The following is a 15,685-nucleotide window of genomic DNA, read 5'->3' as shown; positions in this document are numbered from 1 at the left end:
CATTCCTGCCTGGCAGTCTGGGAAATCATTTGGAGTGTGAGGTGTTCTTTGATATTCAGAATGCTTTAAAGACTCTTGCAAGCCACCAACTCGTACACCTCGATATATCTGTTATAAAACCCAAAAGCCAAGAAAGCAATGTTTGTACCTATTCCAGTTTCCTAACTGACACAAAACATTAATGCTCCAAAAGCTACTGCCTTAAAAAATGGAAAGTCTGACACTTTAGTTTTCAAAAAAAACCCAAAGCAAAACCAACTTAAGCATGGTTTTCACAGTTCTAGATGCTCAGTTAAACAAAAATGTTAGTCATGCTCTTTGAGTTTAATTCTGACAAACTATCAACAAAATTGAGGAGACTTTCACAGGTTCTGATCTTGTACATTGCCAGTAACATCTTATTACTATGGCAAAGTCACCCAAATTATTTTAACTGTATGGTAGGTATCACTGCAATTAATTCCCCTGCACATTCAAAAGCATAAATTTAACTCCAGGAAGACATTAAAACTGCCACCTAAACATTCAAAGCAGGACACTCTAAACGGCACCAGAGGAGTATTCAAGCTTAACTCAAACTCTGTGTTTCAAGCTCTCTCCCAAATCAGAGGCAACCAACTTGTTGACAGAGTGGTGGAGACAGCCAAGCTCCAAACAGATTATTTCTCTTTAGCGGCATTTGCCTGTACAAACACAAAACTGCAGAGCTATAGCATCAGCTTTCTCTCCTTACTCTGCACTCTGACACCCTGCTTTAGACTGCCACGTGGGCACAGTTATAGCAAATAAAAGTAAACAGTAGTTTTCCACATCTTCTAAGACTGAGCCTCTGTCATCAATCAGTTGACACACCCTCTTTTAAAGTAAGATTTCGATCCTGTAATTGCCAACTGGTTATACAATGTGAAGTATACTCTCTAAAATCAATCCTTTTAAACCAAATTATATAAATTTGTCATATTTCCTTGCAATTTGCAATGGAAATCACTTACAAAAGGAATCCAGAAAGCCATGCCCCAGCCCTTTGGGAGATAGATATCCCAGCCACTGCCCCATCCTGGTCGATCTTCTCCAGCCATTTTCCCTGGCTGCTGCACCAACAGTATGGGAATCTTAGACTCACAAGGACCCAAATCAAGATGTGATCCAGGTACCAGTAATTGAGCTCTCATACGGTTTAAATCCTGAGGAGGAGGAGAAATTTCCCATAAGTTAGTAACCATTTTTCCCTCTTCCAGATACCTTTCCAAGATACAGAAGGGAGATGAGATTATAACTAGAAAAAATATGCTAGTAATATGCTACATATTTGAATTGATCTTCATTGAGGCACAAAAAATGTTTTTAGAAAAAAGTATTAAGCAAGCACCTTTTTTCTCCCTTTCTTACTTCCATAGACCTTGATGGAGAGTAGGTACTGAAACTCAAAATGTACAACACAGATGAAGGAGGGAAAACAAGTATTGGAAGCTGATATTTAGAGATTTGTGCGGAAGACTAGAGCCTGAACCGGTGCTTTCAGACCGTCTGTCAATACAAGGAGCAAATGTGAACTACAGCCAGGGAGATGGGAAGAACATTTGGTCACAAAACGGTTTCGCATAAAGCATGCTGGCACCCAGGCTTTGGCAATCACCAATTGTTGTATTTCACTGTAACACTTTAAGAATGCCTTTATAAAATTACATGCCAGGAGACTGCTTCTTTACATATCCCTTCTGCATCAGCTGTTTTAAAAGGTAAACATTACATTTCACAACAGCATGAAGAACAGTCATATACAAAAAGATTGTGCTGATAACTGTTATCCACTAGTGTTGTATTTTGTAAGTACATTGGGTTTTTTATTACACTATGTCAGCCAATTTGAAAGATTACAAAACTAATTTTCATAAAGAGAATAATGTTTCTGCCATGTAAATATTTTCTCCTTCTGATTACAAGAATGCTGAAAGTTTATCATCTCTTGTGACTAAATCACCATTTTACCCACGCATTTTATGGGTTGTTCCTCCATCGCCAACAGAGGCATCAAGACAGGAGATTTCAGACCTGTAACAGCAAATTTAAAGCTCTCTACAAATCACAGGCTATTACCCACAACACTGTGTGCTACAGTTCAGAACCAGGGGGCTTTATTTCCTTCCAACTTCCACAATTGTTTTGTCAGGAAAATCACCTTTGCTATGACTGAGGAGGGAATGGCCAGAGCCTCTCTGTGCCACTTCATCCCTTTTATTTGCTGCACATGAGTCAAGGTGATGCGTGAAAACCCAATTCCAAACCCTTCTGATAAATAAACGTACAACTACTTAGTTTTAGACAATCCATTAAAGCTTTCTTTTAACTGAATCATGGACAATGACTGTGCAAGGACATTACACAAAGGCTACAAAATAAACACTCCAACTCAGCAGCTATGACATTAGGAAACTGCTGTTCTTGGATTTATGTAAGTTCAAGAGTCTCACTCTATGGTCTAGGAGCCACTTTCTCCATGGCAATCCACCTTCTTAGTTACCTGCTCTGAGATTTTATTTTCAGTGACGTTCTTACAGATGTCCTGGTCCCAGATAAAGCTGTGAGCACAGTCTACAGGTACACCCTCCAGGTACAGCTGTCTAACTTTATCATTATCTACAAAAGAAGACAACCTTCAAACAAAATTCAAACAATTTTTTGTGGCAGAAGTATGAAATAACCAAAAACACTCCACTAGCCTAAGGACAATGAGCAGATAACTAAGGAAACAAACTACTAAAAGCTTAACAAGCATCACTGCTTCTGGAACATGCTACTATCACATGTTTTTCCAAATACAAAATATGAAATAAACTGTTAGTTTTTAGAGGCATTAACCTGGCATTCTCTTACAGGCATTTCTTATTACAAACAGCATGACCTTTGGTAACGTAAGTGACATCTTTAGCACGTCACCTTTAATAATCTGGAATTTAGTCTTTCAGGCAAGAGGGTAAAGCTCAACAGGTTTGGTGAAAATTGTAAAGAGCAACATTACAAAGCCTGAAATAAGTCTGCCTAAGTAAACTTGTAAGAGAAGCAAGGATGACCTTGAAGAAATGTACATACAGGAAATATTTTTATGAATATGACTACCATGCAACTACCTGCTTAGGACTAGCTTCTCACTCTGGATCTTTTCAGGTTCTGTGCTTCAAGGGAGGGACTATTCTTTGCTTATGTCCACACAGATCAAGTTGTGTACATTACTGAAGAAAACACTTCTAGCTTTAAAACTGATCATTAAACCTACCTTCTTCAAGCAGCCTTCTTCAGCTTCACAAGCTAACCAAATCAGAGAAAACGTATACCTACCTTTAGTGATCTATTGGTCAAAAGCCTTCAGGGTGCAGTATGTAATGCATGCTGATCCATATATTAAGTAATATAATTTTTACCAATAAAAAAATACAATGAACTTATTAATAGTTCTGCAATTAAAACTTACAGGGACTGCTGCTCAATTTTGTCATCTACAAGGTCTTACATATTAAAAGCAACATAACGTGCTGGGGTTTTATTTTTTTAAAATCATTTAGCTTTCAATCACTTTTTCTCTTTTGGAGAATTTATTCTTTCTACTAAGGGTACTATAATTCAAAACAATCTCAAATCCTCACACCAGTTCTCTTTTCTTACCTCTCTCTTGTTTTCTTCAGTCCACATTTTAAAGATTGCTGGGGAAATAACCCCACTGATGAGCAAGTTGCTGATGACAGTGGAAGTAAGATGTTAGAGCTAGTATAGGAAACAGGGAGATGTATTACTAAGCACACAAAGCTCAGCAACAATCAGCACGTTATCTGCTTCTGCTGGCATTGATGGTTGGTGCTTACACAACACAGGCAAAGAGAGGAAGGTTTTTTTCCATTTCAGGCTGTTCTGATTTGCAGTCGACTATCTTAAGAATCTTAGATGACAGATCTAAGAGTTCTTCTATTTGAAATTTTTTCTTTCCTCTGTGACAAACTAGCAGAAAAAGCAAACCCATCAGCACTGCTGGGGAGCCACTGCAGAGCTGTTGTACGCAGGGGCATGTGGCACCAGGTAACTGAGCCTCTGCAAGAGGTGCCTCTACAGGCAAGGACTCAGGCTCTGTGTCTGCAGAAGAAGCTTCAGCTCATTTGTCTTCCATGATGCATTCTCCTTCTATGCATCTCATTCACTGATTGTTTAAAAGCTCCACTATGCTCCATGTTGAGCAGTTTTTAAGGCAGTGGAATTTGCACTCTCCCACAGAAGACAGTACAAGCACACCAAATTGTCTGAAGTGTACTTTAAGATGGGGGAAAGAAGAGCACTAATCTGTAGTCATGTAAGCATTGACTGTTTACTGGGAGTCTTGACTTCCAGAAGGCATGAACCTGCTGAGAAGGCAGCGAGAAGTGATTTATTCACAAGCTTTCTATCCGCTAGCCTGAAGAAATTAGGACAGTTCTTTGATTAAATCCCATCAGCATGTGTCTGTAACGCACAGCTTGCACACAGGCATATGCATTCAGGAGTGAGAGTAATTGGGAAAGACTGAGACTACCTTTGATTTGTTAGCATATCACTCACAGGGGGAAAACTACACAGGCATACCTTAGACCAGCGTGTTGGAAAAAAAAGGACACGGCAGATGCGTACCATTTCAGAGACTGCATCTACAACAACCCACAAGCAAAGATGATGGCTGGAACTTACCTAAACTATTTGCTCACTTGACTAACAATGCATCATTAAATTAGTAAAGACTTCCTAAGAAAATCAGTTAGCTTTTACACAACATCAAAGAACGAGAGGCTAAGCACATACAGAATCTGCTAATACGCACAGTGCCCATCAATCTTACTAATACTAATCCCAACAGTATATGAGTGTCCAGGAAGCAAGATGGGAAAAAAGAAGTGTGGAATTGGCTTACAGAGGCAGTGAAATACACAACAAGGAGATTACAAACTGAGCTGACAGAATTCAGGAAGACCTTATAATGGGTCCTGAAACGGTGAACAGTGGCAAGAAAGCACAATGCTTGCATAGAGAGAACAGATCAGACATAAAACTCATTCTGCACAGTAACTGATTATGTCCATGCTTTCTTTTATTAATACCTATGCAATTTTACTTTTTCTTTCAAAAATGCTAAGAATTAAATGCACTTGAATGCTTTCCCCCAAAAAGAAAATTGTAAGAATATCTGAAAAACGTAACAGATTAATTTTCTAGAATTATTAAAAAAAGTAACTTCTCTGCTTTTAACTCCCTGAACAGAGCAGCTGATTAAGGCAGAGATATAGCACAGGTAGTAGCTGTCACAGTCAACTACAAAACTAGGTTAGGGACAACAGCCTTTGGAGAGTAACAACAGCCTCTCTTCCCAAATAACACCTAGGAATACGCAATGAGGGAGACAGGAGGGTGGCAGTTAGTCCTCAGTCTTGAGTTTCTCAGGTAGAAGAGATGAACTACTGTGCCATAGTGTTCCTCCAATGCACAAGTACTAGGTATGCAGGAGACTGTGGAAGTTCCTTTAACTCTTCCCACACACCATTAGAAACTCACTCAGGTGGGAAATGTGTAAACCAGCAGCCACTTTCCCTGCTCAACCATTAGTCCCTCCTATTCTCTCCTTAACTGCTTTTGTAGGAGGGCTACTCTCTCCTTTTCTACTCTCTAACCATTATGTCCTTTAAATTTTCTACTAGAAGATGCCTGTATTATCTGTTTTCTTTCATCCTTTGGGCTACTCCACTTAAGAATGTGTACCATCAAGTCCTTCAGCAGAACTTGAATTAGAAGGTAGCAAGTAGTTTACCTTTCCTGCTTGCTGAACAAGGACTCCCTCTGACAAATAAGTCAGAGAGTATAGATGTAGTTTCAAGTTCATGACGAATAGACAAACAGGAAACACTCAGAAAGGAACTAGAAAGTAACACCAGCTTTTCTGAATTTTTGTGGTTTAGAAGATTTTTTTCACATGAAGGACAACCCCAAGTAGAAAGATCTTGAAGATGGCTATTTCTAGACAGCCAAAGGGAAAAAAAAAACCCATTGACTCCCTACCTTAATACATCACTACCTCTTTGCCATCGCCCTCATCCCTGGCAACAACCAGCTCTGTCAGTGGGAGGAACTACTGAGACATTCCCAATGCTTAGATGCCTTCTACTGATCTTGCCTTCTTGAACACATCTTCACATACATGACAAGCAGAATGAAAGGAAACAAATTACTTGTAGTTGCCAGCTCCTCTCCCATCTCAAACCAGTATCTATAGACAACAGCTATGTAGCTCACCTTCTCAGCAGGTCATGTATGTCACAGCATTTCCAGTGGGAACATTAATGATGAGAAAGTTAGCTGAGCAGAACTAATTAACAGGAGAAAGGCTGTTCTAGATACAGAAGGTAGAATAGGACAATCTAAGAAAATCCAAGTAACAGAGAGTTGTATAGAGAGCTAAGGGATGGTGACTGAAACAGGTGTGTAACCTAATTTAAGTGAAAAGTAAGGCTAGATTATTCTTGCATCTTGCAAACACACCACCAAGGAAATGAAGGACTTTCAGGTCTCTGGAACCTTCAACCTGTCCTATTTGCAACTGCTTGCTAGCTGGCTATTATGTTTCTCATATTAGGTGAGGCAGTCTGTGTTGAGTCAACCTGCACTGTATGCTCTATATGCTCTTGCACATTTCTGAAGGACATTCACATCTAACTGAATTTCAGTTTTGCACTGAAACGTTGTGTAAGTCAGCACTGAAATGAAAGTTTCAGAAGTCATGTTTGCACCTTTCATTTTTTTAACATAACCAGCATCTTGGCCATTTGAAATGCTAACCTTGCAATAGTAATATTTTATTTTTTTTCAGAGAAATTGCAACTTTCATCATTGTAGAACTATAAACCAGAAAGAGCAGATATCCTCTTGCTAAACAGCATGGGGAAGACTAAACAACAAACAGAAACTTACTATGTAGCTTTTAGCACCTGGTTGGCCTTGCCAGGATTCGAACCTGGATCATCTGTATGGTCAGACAGAGGCTTCCACTGAGCACAAGACCAGCTTTGGTGCACATCCCTCCCTCACAATTGTTATTCTAAAACTTGTGCAACTTTCAGGCTGTTTCTGTTCTGCCAGGGGCTATGGAAATGGGACGGAAACATTCTGAAATCAAATGCTAGAGGAAGACAGCAAGAGAATCAGTAGAAGATGACAGGAAATGGAAACGAAGGCATAGAGCGAAACTGAATCTCTTTGGGAGTCCCAGGAGAAGCATAATATAAGCAAGGTATTTTACCTTGGTATTTTATAAAGTCTGGCATGGCCTTTGTCTTCTTTTTTGGCAAATTGACTCGAGGATCTCCAACAGTGAGGCCCAGTATTGTACCTGGTGGCATTTGGGATGGTGAACTTATCCCTTTAAAAATAAACAGATGAACATTGCCATGAAACCACCAATTAAGCTATGATCTTTTCCTGCACTAATGCTTTGGGTAGTTTTGCCTGCAGGGATGCGACACCACTCTACACCAAAGAAGCAATCCAGAGTACTCAATTTGGTATGTTTTGAAAACTCACCAATGCTTGTTACATGTCCGATAACAAAAGACAACAATAGCAGCATAAGACACGGTTTGTAATGACATTTATGCTTGGTGTGGAAGTGAGATTGCTCTCACAACTTACAGACTCAATTCATCCTTTGCATTTGGCACATCTCTTAAAGGACAAACAACTTTTGTTTTATACTGGTCTTTCAGAGAAAGGAAATTAAAAAATGTTTTTTAAAAGTTTTACCTCATCTCTGCTTAACTGCCTCACATTTGATATTCCATCAGCAATCTGAAATCTAAGCTCATGAAGATAAGAAACAAGATTCAGTTTATCTATTAAGAGTGGAGTACATGGAGGACTAAAATTTCCTTAAAAAAATTTAAAATAACATTTCTCAAACCTTTTACATGCCATGGTACTACTTTAGTACCTAGGCTCAATGAGTGATGCTCAATGTATTACACTCTTCACGAAGCAAAAATAAGCATTTCCAAACTGAAGTCAGCTTATTAGCATGTCAGTTTTGACCACCAGAGTTTAAGAGTTTCCCGTTTCTTCCACAGCAACCACATGCCCAATACCTTCTAGTAGCTCAAAGATAGCACTTTGACGTTGATGAAGAGATACTTTTTCAGAGTCCTTGCAGTTTTCTACCCACCAGTTATTCAGTTCTGTATTTGAATCTGCCACCTCCTGGAAAAAAACACATGTAATTAAACTCAAGTGGTTATATTCAGCACTTTCAATGGTTCTTAGCTTGCCTTAACCTCTGTGGTCACTTTCTTCTTCTTCAAGTTTCAAACCAAAATAATTTTTTCCTGATGCAGTCTATTCCTATATTCCACTTTATAATAATCCCCAATAAACTGTCCAGTTTATCCTGTGTTTCAAAAATAAACAAATCCATCCAAAGTATTTCCTAATTTTGTCATTAATTTTTACAGATAGCTAGAGATTTTATGGCCTTGCCATGTCTGCTGCAAGAGACAAAAAACAAAACAAAACAAAACAAAAAACCCCAACATTAAAACCACAGTGGTGCTATGTGCCAAGACATGGACAAAATACTACATCTTAGAAAAATTGCTTATTTGATTGAAAACTCTATTTCTATATCTGAAGTGTCTTGCCCTTGAGCTCCAGGTGCCTTAGCTCATTGCTCAAGAAAAGTGATCTATGCTTTGTCAAAGAGAATAGGAATTATTCTGGACCTCTCCACAGAATACATCACTACACAAGAAACCACATACCCTGTCCAACACTACCATTGCTTCTGTTTTCTCCCTACCCCCACTTAAAATCCAGCTAGTTCTTCCTTAGATCAGCCTTAGTCAAGAGGCTCAGCACAGAGGAGCTACCAGAGCAGAAACACATATGTTAGTGTTTATAGTAAGGAAGGTTAGGTAGTTTACGATTCCTTCAAGCAGAAACAAGCTTGTACATTCTAGAAACCTTTTAAAAATTACTGTAAATCCAAAACTGCCAACTTCCTTACTGTTTGGAGAGAAGCAGCTTTCAAGGTCTCTGTAAGGACAGAGTGTGACAATGGACCAATGAGCCGATATCTGAGAATCTCCATGGTTCTATCACTGAAACAGAGGAAAATTTCAGGTGAATGTACAATCGTACAACATGCTATTTTCTTCCCCAGTACTGTTAAGCCAGAATTCAGCTACAGCAAGTGGTTAAGGATCATGGTTTCTCACTCGACTCTGAACAAACCTGATCACAATGCCAGTAGTCTGTGAGACCCAAGAGTAGGGCTGGAATGGATCTCTAGTGCCGTCGCCAATTATTTTCTTCACTGGCACAGCTTTTTCTCCTTCTTTATCCTTCTTCTTTCTTCTCTTGCCAAGGCTCAGACCAACACCCATTTGTTCTTCCTCTTGAATTGATGTTGTAACAGGCTCAGGAACACAGATTTCTTCAGGCTCTGAACACTGAAAAATTGCCTTTAACTCTCTTAGTATGTCCTTAAGAAAAATGGAAAGTTTGGATTAGGATGATAAAGAATGCATTGCAAAGCTGAAGTTAGTTTATTTTTCTACACAGATTTAAGGGAATAAACTTCCTTCTGCTTAAGTCCAGGGCTTACTAGCAAAAGCGGAAAGTAATACTGAACACTGCTAAGAATTTATTCTCACTCAAATTATAGTAATAAAAACTGCCAGTGCACAATATTTTGCTTTAATTTTTCTTTTTTTGAAACTCATAGCTAAGTATCAGATTATGATTACATGTGATGAGACTAAACTTAGCCTGCTGGGGGTGCCAGTGGGAAGGATGTGAATCAAGCAACGTATTGCAAACGTATCCTGAAGCAAGTGACACTAGAACACTTCTAACAATCTCAAACACTAAAAAGAACCCTCAGAGGCATGCACCTTCTGCATGAGCTTTATAAAATCAACTTGCAGAACATAAATATTGTTAGAGAGGAAACAGTCTTCCAACTTCTACTTCCTAAAGCCATGTGTTATATCCAGCTTTTTTACACTTCTCAGAAGGTATCTTCAGCATTAAATATGTGCAATGCATAAGGAAATTCAAGTTCAACTATATAGAAAAAAATACCTGTTTGAGAGCAGGATGCACCCAGATCCACAACTGTCTGTTTTCAGATCCATCCCTGGGTTTCCAAATAAATGTAGCAGGCCCAAGCATATTTTCCGGATAGCAGTCTGCTCTGTAAAGACTCAGGGAACCCTCATATCTTCCAGACAGACACCAAGCCTCTTCAAATGTTAATCCTAAAGAGGATGGTATTTATTGAAAAACAAAATATCTCAGTTTTTGAAAAAAAAAAAACAAAAAAACCCAAAAAAAAACCAGTCTGGTTGCTGTGCTGCTAATCTGTACCACAACTAGTTTATTAATAAGGAACTGAAAATAAGAATGTCTAGTCCTAGCATGAGACATTTTAATTATGTTTTTCAACCAAAATCACAACTCAGTGTCAACTCTGCTACTACTATTGAGATTGGCAGGATATTAAAAAAAGGCAAAGGATAAGTCATCTTTCAATCTATTCCAGAATCTTAATTTTATTTTGAACTACATAAATTTTACCTGTGTCAATGCTACATATTCGAGCAAGTTGCTTCAGAAGCTCCTTCTCTTTACCAGCCAACTCCAGGCAACAATAATATGATAAGTCCTGAAACAACAGGATAGTGGTAAAGTGAGAATAACTACTGAAAATTGTCAGTTATAGCAGAGCTGTCAAGTATTTCTCATTTGAGGGCCAACCTGCCTCTCAAACCAACAGACCAAAAAGGACATGGAACAAAACAACTGTGTTCAACAGCATCCTGCTCAGGAAGATGCTGCAGGGATTCACTGAATCTCTTAGCTCTTGAGAAGACTGAAGATGTAGTATTTCAGTCAGAGTTACTATAAGACTCTTCTGAAGGTTCATCTTGTTTCCTCTGATACTCATCACCCTTCATTACAACTATGAAATCACTCATTTCTTACTTAGCAGTTACTAACAGCTGACACAAGAGTACTTCAAAGAGATGAAAGCATTAATTACAACTGAACAGTCAATTACTGCACCTTGGCAAAATAACAAAGAAAACAGATGTACATGTGGTACCTGAAGAAGGCAGTGTTTTGTCATGGCTCGGTAACAAGCCCTGTAGCTCTTCTCCGTAGGGCTATTTCCTAAACAGTATCCCCATTTCTTTACCATATGAAATCTCTTTGCATGCCAAATATGCGTTTCCAGCCAAATATTCTTCCTCTGCCTGCGGTTGAACTCCGCTACCAGATTGATGTGGCGCCTTCTGGCTTTGCGGCACTTCGTCTTGGACTGCTCCTTTTTCAGATGTACGGCTTTCTCTGCCTGTTTGTCAAAGACAGGATTACTCTCAGGAGGACAAACTTCTGCAGAAAAAAAAGGCTGACATACATAAGGATATGGGAAGCACTAAATTATACTTCATTACAATGTTAGTTGTCCATAATTCCTGATGCTAACACACTTTTACACTTTACACACAAGCCCCATGCACACAAGTGCATCAAGGTTTGACTGCAACCCATAGATAAACCAAAATCCACACCCACACAGAAGTTACCAGTGAATAGTAAGGCTTGGCACCTCCTGTGTGAAGGCTTTCTCCAAGATCAATACAGCCACATGAATAAATGAACGTGCCATTAGGAACACCTGGAGATTTGAGTTCATACAGAAGCAGTATGGGCTCTCAGACTGCCAGGTAGGACCCTAAGGAGTCTACAATGTGCAGAATCGTACAATCATTGGACGTCCCTTCCAGCCCAGACATCCTAAGGTCACTAGTCCAACACCCTCGCCACAAGCAGGGACATCTCCAACTAGATCAAGCTACTCAAAGCTTCATCCAGCCTGATCTTGAATGTCCCCACGGATGGGGCCTCCACTAGCTGTCTGGGCAACCTATTCCAGGGATCTATCACCCTCATACTGAAGAACTTTTTCCTAACGTCTAACCTAAATCTCCCCTTTACTAGCTTAAAGCCATTACCCCTCGTCCTGTCACACAGGAGTGAACATGAAAGGACTGTAGCGATGTCTTGACCAAATTCTTGATAAGCAGCTAGTCAGTCTGTATTATTATGGGTGAAAGCATGGGTGGAGAGGAAGGCTTGACTCTCTAAATCAATATTTGTCTTTTTGTGACGAAAAGTGGTAGAAAATAATAGGCACAAGACACGCAAAAAAATCATATAATGTCCTCTGTACACCCACCAAGCAATAGCTGGCAACAGACCTCTGGTTATAAGAACAGCAAAGGAATGAGAATGCTAGAAGATCACTGCCATGAGCACAGAAAACACTGAAGCAACTCATGAAATCAAACCAGAAATGCACAAAAAAAATAAAATATGTTCCCATCAGACCCATTATTCCACCAAAGAGTAGGCAATATAAACCATTGGATCAATGCTATGCGACTGATTGGTTCAGAAAGCCAACTATAGAATAAGGGATGTGGTACTGTAGATGAAAACTGTATGTCTTTAAGCTTATGAAGAGGTAAGAGATGATCCAGGTAAATGTTTGGATGAAAATGGTCATGTTAAAGGATCTAAGAAGAATGAAGAAAAAGCAGCAGAAAGGGCACAGTTAACTTTGAAGAAGCAGATTTTAAACACTGAAAAGTAATATGCAGAACCTTTACAAAAAAGAAATGGTGCAGGAGATATGACAAGCTGCAAGAAAACACGAAACAAAGCAGCCTGTGCAAACACATCAAAAGACCCGAGAAAAGAAAACATAGCAGAAGAAATACAGCTGGACCAGGCTGAATTAAACAATCCCAAAAAGCCAAGAATCATACAAATTAAGGATGGAAGACTAAGAGTATGTACAGAGATGGTAGAAAGGCAATCACGTGAAAGGATTTAAAGAAGTGGGACACAAAAGAACCAAGTATAAACATTAAAGAAATCTAGATTATTTAACAAGGATAGAGCACATAACTAACCACACAGGACAGCCCATGCCCTTTTCCTTCAGCTCTCAGAAAACAGGCCAAACTGTCACGACTAGCAAAGCAAAAAGAATGCCCACCAGAGCAGTGAAAGAAGAGATACAGGTTACCAAGATCCAATAGAACACGCCCTAAGGAACATGTGCGCAAGTCCCTGAAGCAATTTCTGAATCATGTACAATTATCTTCAAGTACTCAGTGGAGGGTGTACGGTCTCAAAGAACATTTAAAAAGAATGTAAGGGAAAAAACAATGCAAGCAATAAAATTAATCAATCTTAATACACAGAAAATTTACCAAGCAAATGCACCTGATCACTTTAAAAAGTGTCTAGAGACAAAAAAAGTGATCAATATCAAACACCAGACAGATCATTTCATAATAAAATCCTTCTGAATCAATTTTTTTGCATTTTCTTTTTAAAAACAAACAGGAAGGTTACAGTGAGTAAGGAGCAAGTAACTCCACAGCAGCATTCTGACTGAACATTGAGATACTGCCACAAAATGAGAGTCTCACAAGCAACAAGGAACAGTCAATTCATACATCTTTCCCTGCACGCAGGCTGCCCCAGCTCCAGCATACCTCCCACACTGGAGCTGCTGCCACACAAACCATCATGCCAGTCATGAACAGGCTGTGCTGGCTCGAGGCTGGCAGGGTCACACCCTACAGCTCTGGTGGGCTACAAGCAGGAAGGTGTTACCGAGGACTCCTGGATCACCTGGGAGCAATGCACTGCCTGAAAAACCCCTCCTGCAGGGGACCCTTCCATCGCTACTCCAATGACTTCCAAGATGTCCAATCATGGCAAAGTCAAGCAGTTATTGAGATCTATTTGAGCTACCATCTAAAACTGAGGTGTTCCTGCATATCAAATGCAAACACCAGTCAAAGTCTGAGAACCTGTGCACATTTAAGCCCAGGACTGAACATTAACAAACGTACAGCTGAATGCTGTGCATTAGCTATGCCCACTATACAGTTTAGCAAATACTACAAGAACACACTTCTACCTCTTTCTTGGCCATCTCCTGGAGCCGCCTGGGCAGGCGTTTAATGTTGTGGCTCATGGCTCGCCTGCGCATGTGCCTTGGCAGAGTCTGGAAAACCAGAGAGTTTGAAGACTTCTGCGTGACGGCCTTCAGCATGGCACTGACCTCAGCAGCACGAGCCTGAGCAAAGGCAGACACTGCAATGAACAGAACTGGATCAGAGCATGAAAAATGGCAAAAAAAAAAAAGACACTGTACATAAACTACTGGATTCTAGCAGGGTGTTCCTAGTACAGCCTAAAGACTTCTTGAGATAAAAGTAAATCAGCACTGAAGAAAATTCAATTCTTTACATATTCAGAAGCTTACAGATATGGTTAAGGAAATACTTATACATGAATATATCTGAAAGCCGTGGTATAACCAACAAGTCCTATTTGCATCAAGTACTCTATTAAATAGAGCAGCAATCTTTTCAGATGGCATTCAGAGAGATGAAAAAAACTTCAGCATGGAAATAAAAGCAAGCAGTAATCACACGACAGACTGTTGTAAAATGATCAAATAAAAGCCCACAGGCTGGTCTCATTTTATGCTTATGGAAGTGTATCTACTATCAGAGTAGCACTGCATTTGAAAAGCTAGTCTGCTCTCCTAAATAAAGTCTGTTAGATTAAAAATTGTCTTTACCCACATCATGGGCAAAGCCAGTTTCACTGGCTACATTAAAAGCAGATGACTGTCAGTACTCATTTTGCTGGCAAACAGAAACCAAAACGCATCTCTCTCATTACAAGTAAGTGCAACTTTTCAACTCGGAAGTTGGCCTCCCTGAACAACAGCCATTCATTCCAGTACATAACTACTTCTGTAATTTGGAGAAAAACTGGAAAAATAACAAAGCATTACTTTCTAAATTTTGCTTTTGCACAAAACCAAAGAAAGGCAGGAAACTTAATTACCAGCAAGTTGCCCTGGACTTACTAATTATGACATTTTTCTTATGTACAAACCTGTTATGTATTTTGGCATTTCCTCAGAAGCACTCTGGCGTCCTCCTTGCCATCCTCCTCTTCCTCTGCCTCTCTCTCCTCTACTTTGCCCTCTTGGAAAACACTGGTCTTTCCTGTAAGAGGGTCCAGATGACAGATTCGAAAATTTCTGCTGCTGACACTGCTGCTCAAAACGAACATCTCCTGGAGGGTTCAGAGATGAAAAGAGGTAACAGAAATGCAAAGCTGCCTGAGTAACTGATAACTATACACAGTCTTTCCTCATAAGATTGCATTGCATGCTCCTATTATATTTAACATGTATTTACCTGAAAAAAACCGTGAGAAATCAGAATTAAGGCTTTTTTAATAGTAATAAATAAACATTTTGCACTGCCCTGCAGCAAGCCTGAAGTAGCTTAAGTAGCTTTTGCACATTCTGAAAACAGTACTCAATCCAGACTTTGTCCCCAGTACTCTATCAGAACATATAAGAAAGACCTGTCTAAAAATCAGTCTATGCAACACCAGTAGTGATTTTTACTATTGTCTAGTCAGAGTACCAAACCAGAAAAGGTAGTATTGTTCTCTCTTGCTCCTTGATTATTTTTTCCCAGAAGCAAATGTATTTTTGACTCGCATGTATTTCTCTTACAGC

The 15,685-nt window shown here is 39.5% G+C and overlaps 1 protein-coding gene across 1 annotated transcript in view; it reads right to left on the bottom strand.

The window, feature by feature from the left end:
• POP1 (processing of precursor 1, ribonuclease P/MRP subunit (S. cerevisiae)) overlaps window positions 1–15,231 on the bottom strand; it is a gene marked incomplete at its 5' end in the record, with an annotated part of 17,798 nt that extends 2,567 nt beyond the window's left edge. The window contains 12 exon segments of the mRNA XM_008947242.1: window positions 1–108; window positions 993–1,184; window positions 2,522–2,637; window positions 7,304–7,423; window positions 8,142–8,253; window positions 9,056–9,149; window positions 9,283–9,533; window positions 10,135–10,310; window positions 10,630–10,717; window positions 11,159–11,407; window positions 14,057–14,232; window positions 15,049–15,231. Coding sequence (XP_008945490.1) covers window positions 1–108; window positions 993–1,184; window positions 2,522–2,637; window positions 7,304–7,423; window positions 8,142–8,253; window positions 9,056–9,149; window positions 9,283–9,533; window positions 10,135–10,310; window positions 10,630–10,717; window positions 11,159–11,407; window positions 14,057–14,232; window positions 15,049–15,231 — 1,865 coding nt within the window.
• Between the last annotated feature and the right edge of the window lie 454 nt (window positions 15,232–15,685).

This window comes from Merops nubicus, unplaced genomic scaffold (assembly GCF_000691845.1).
Source record: "Merops nubicus isolate BGI_N331 unplaced genomic scaffold, ASM69184v1 scaffold4429, whole genome shotgun sequence".
Lineage (NCBI taxonomy): Eukaryota > Metazoa > Chordata > Aves > Coraciiformes > Meropidae > Merops > Merops nubicus.
This window is presented reverse-complemented; position numbering and strand designations above follow the sequence as displayed.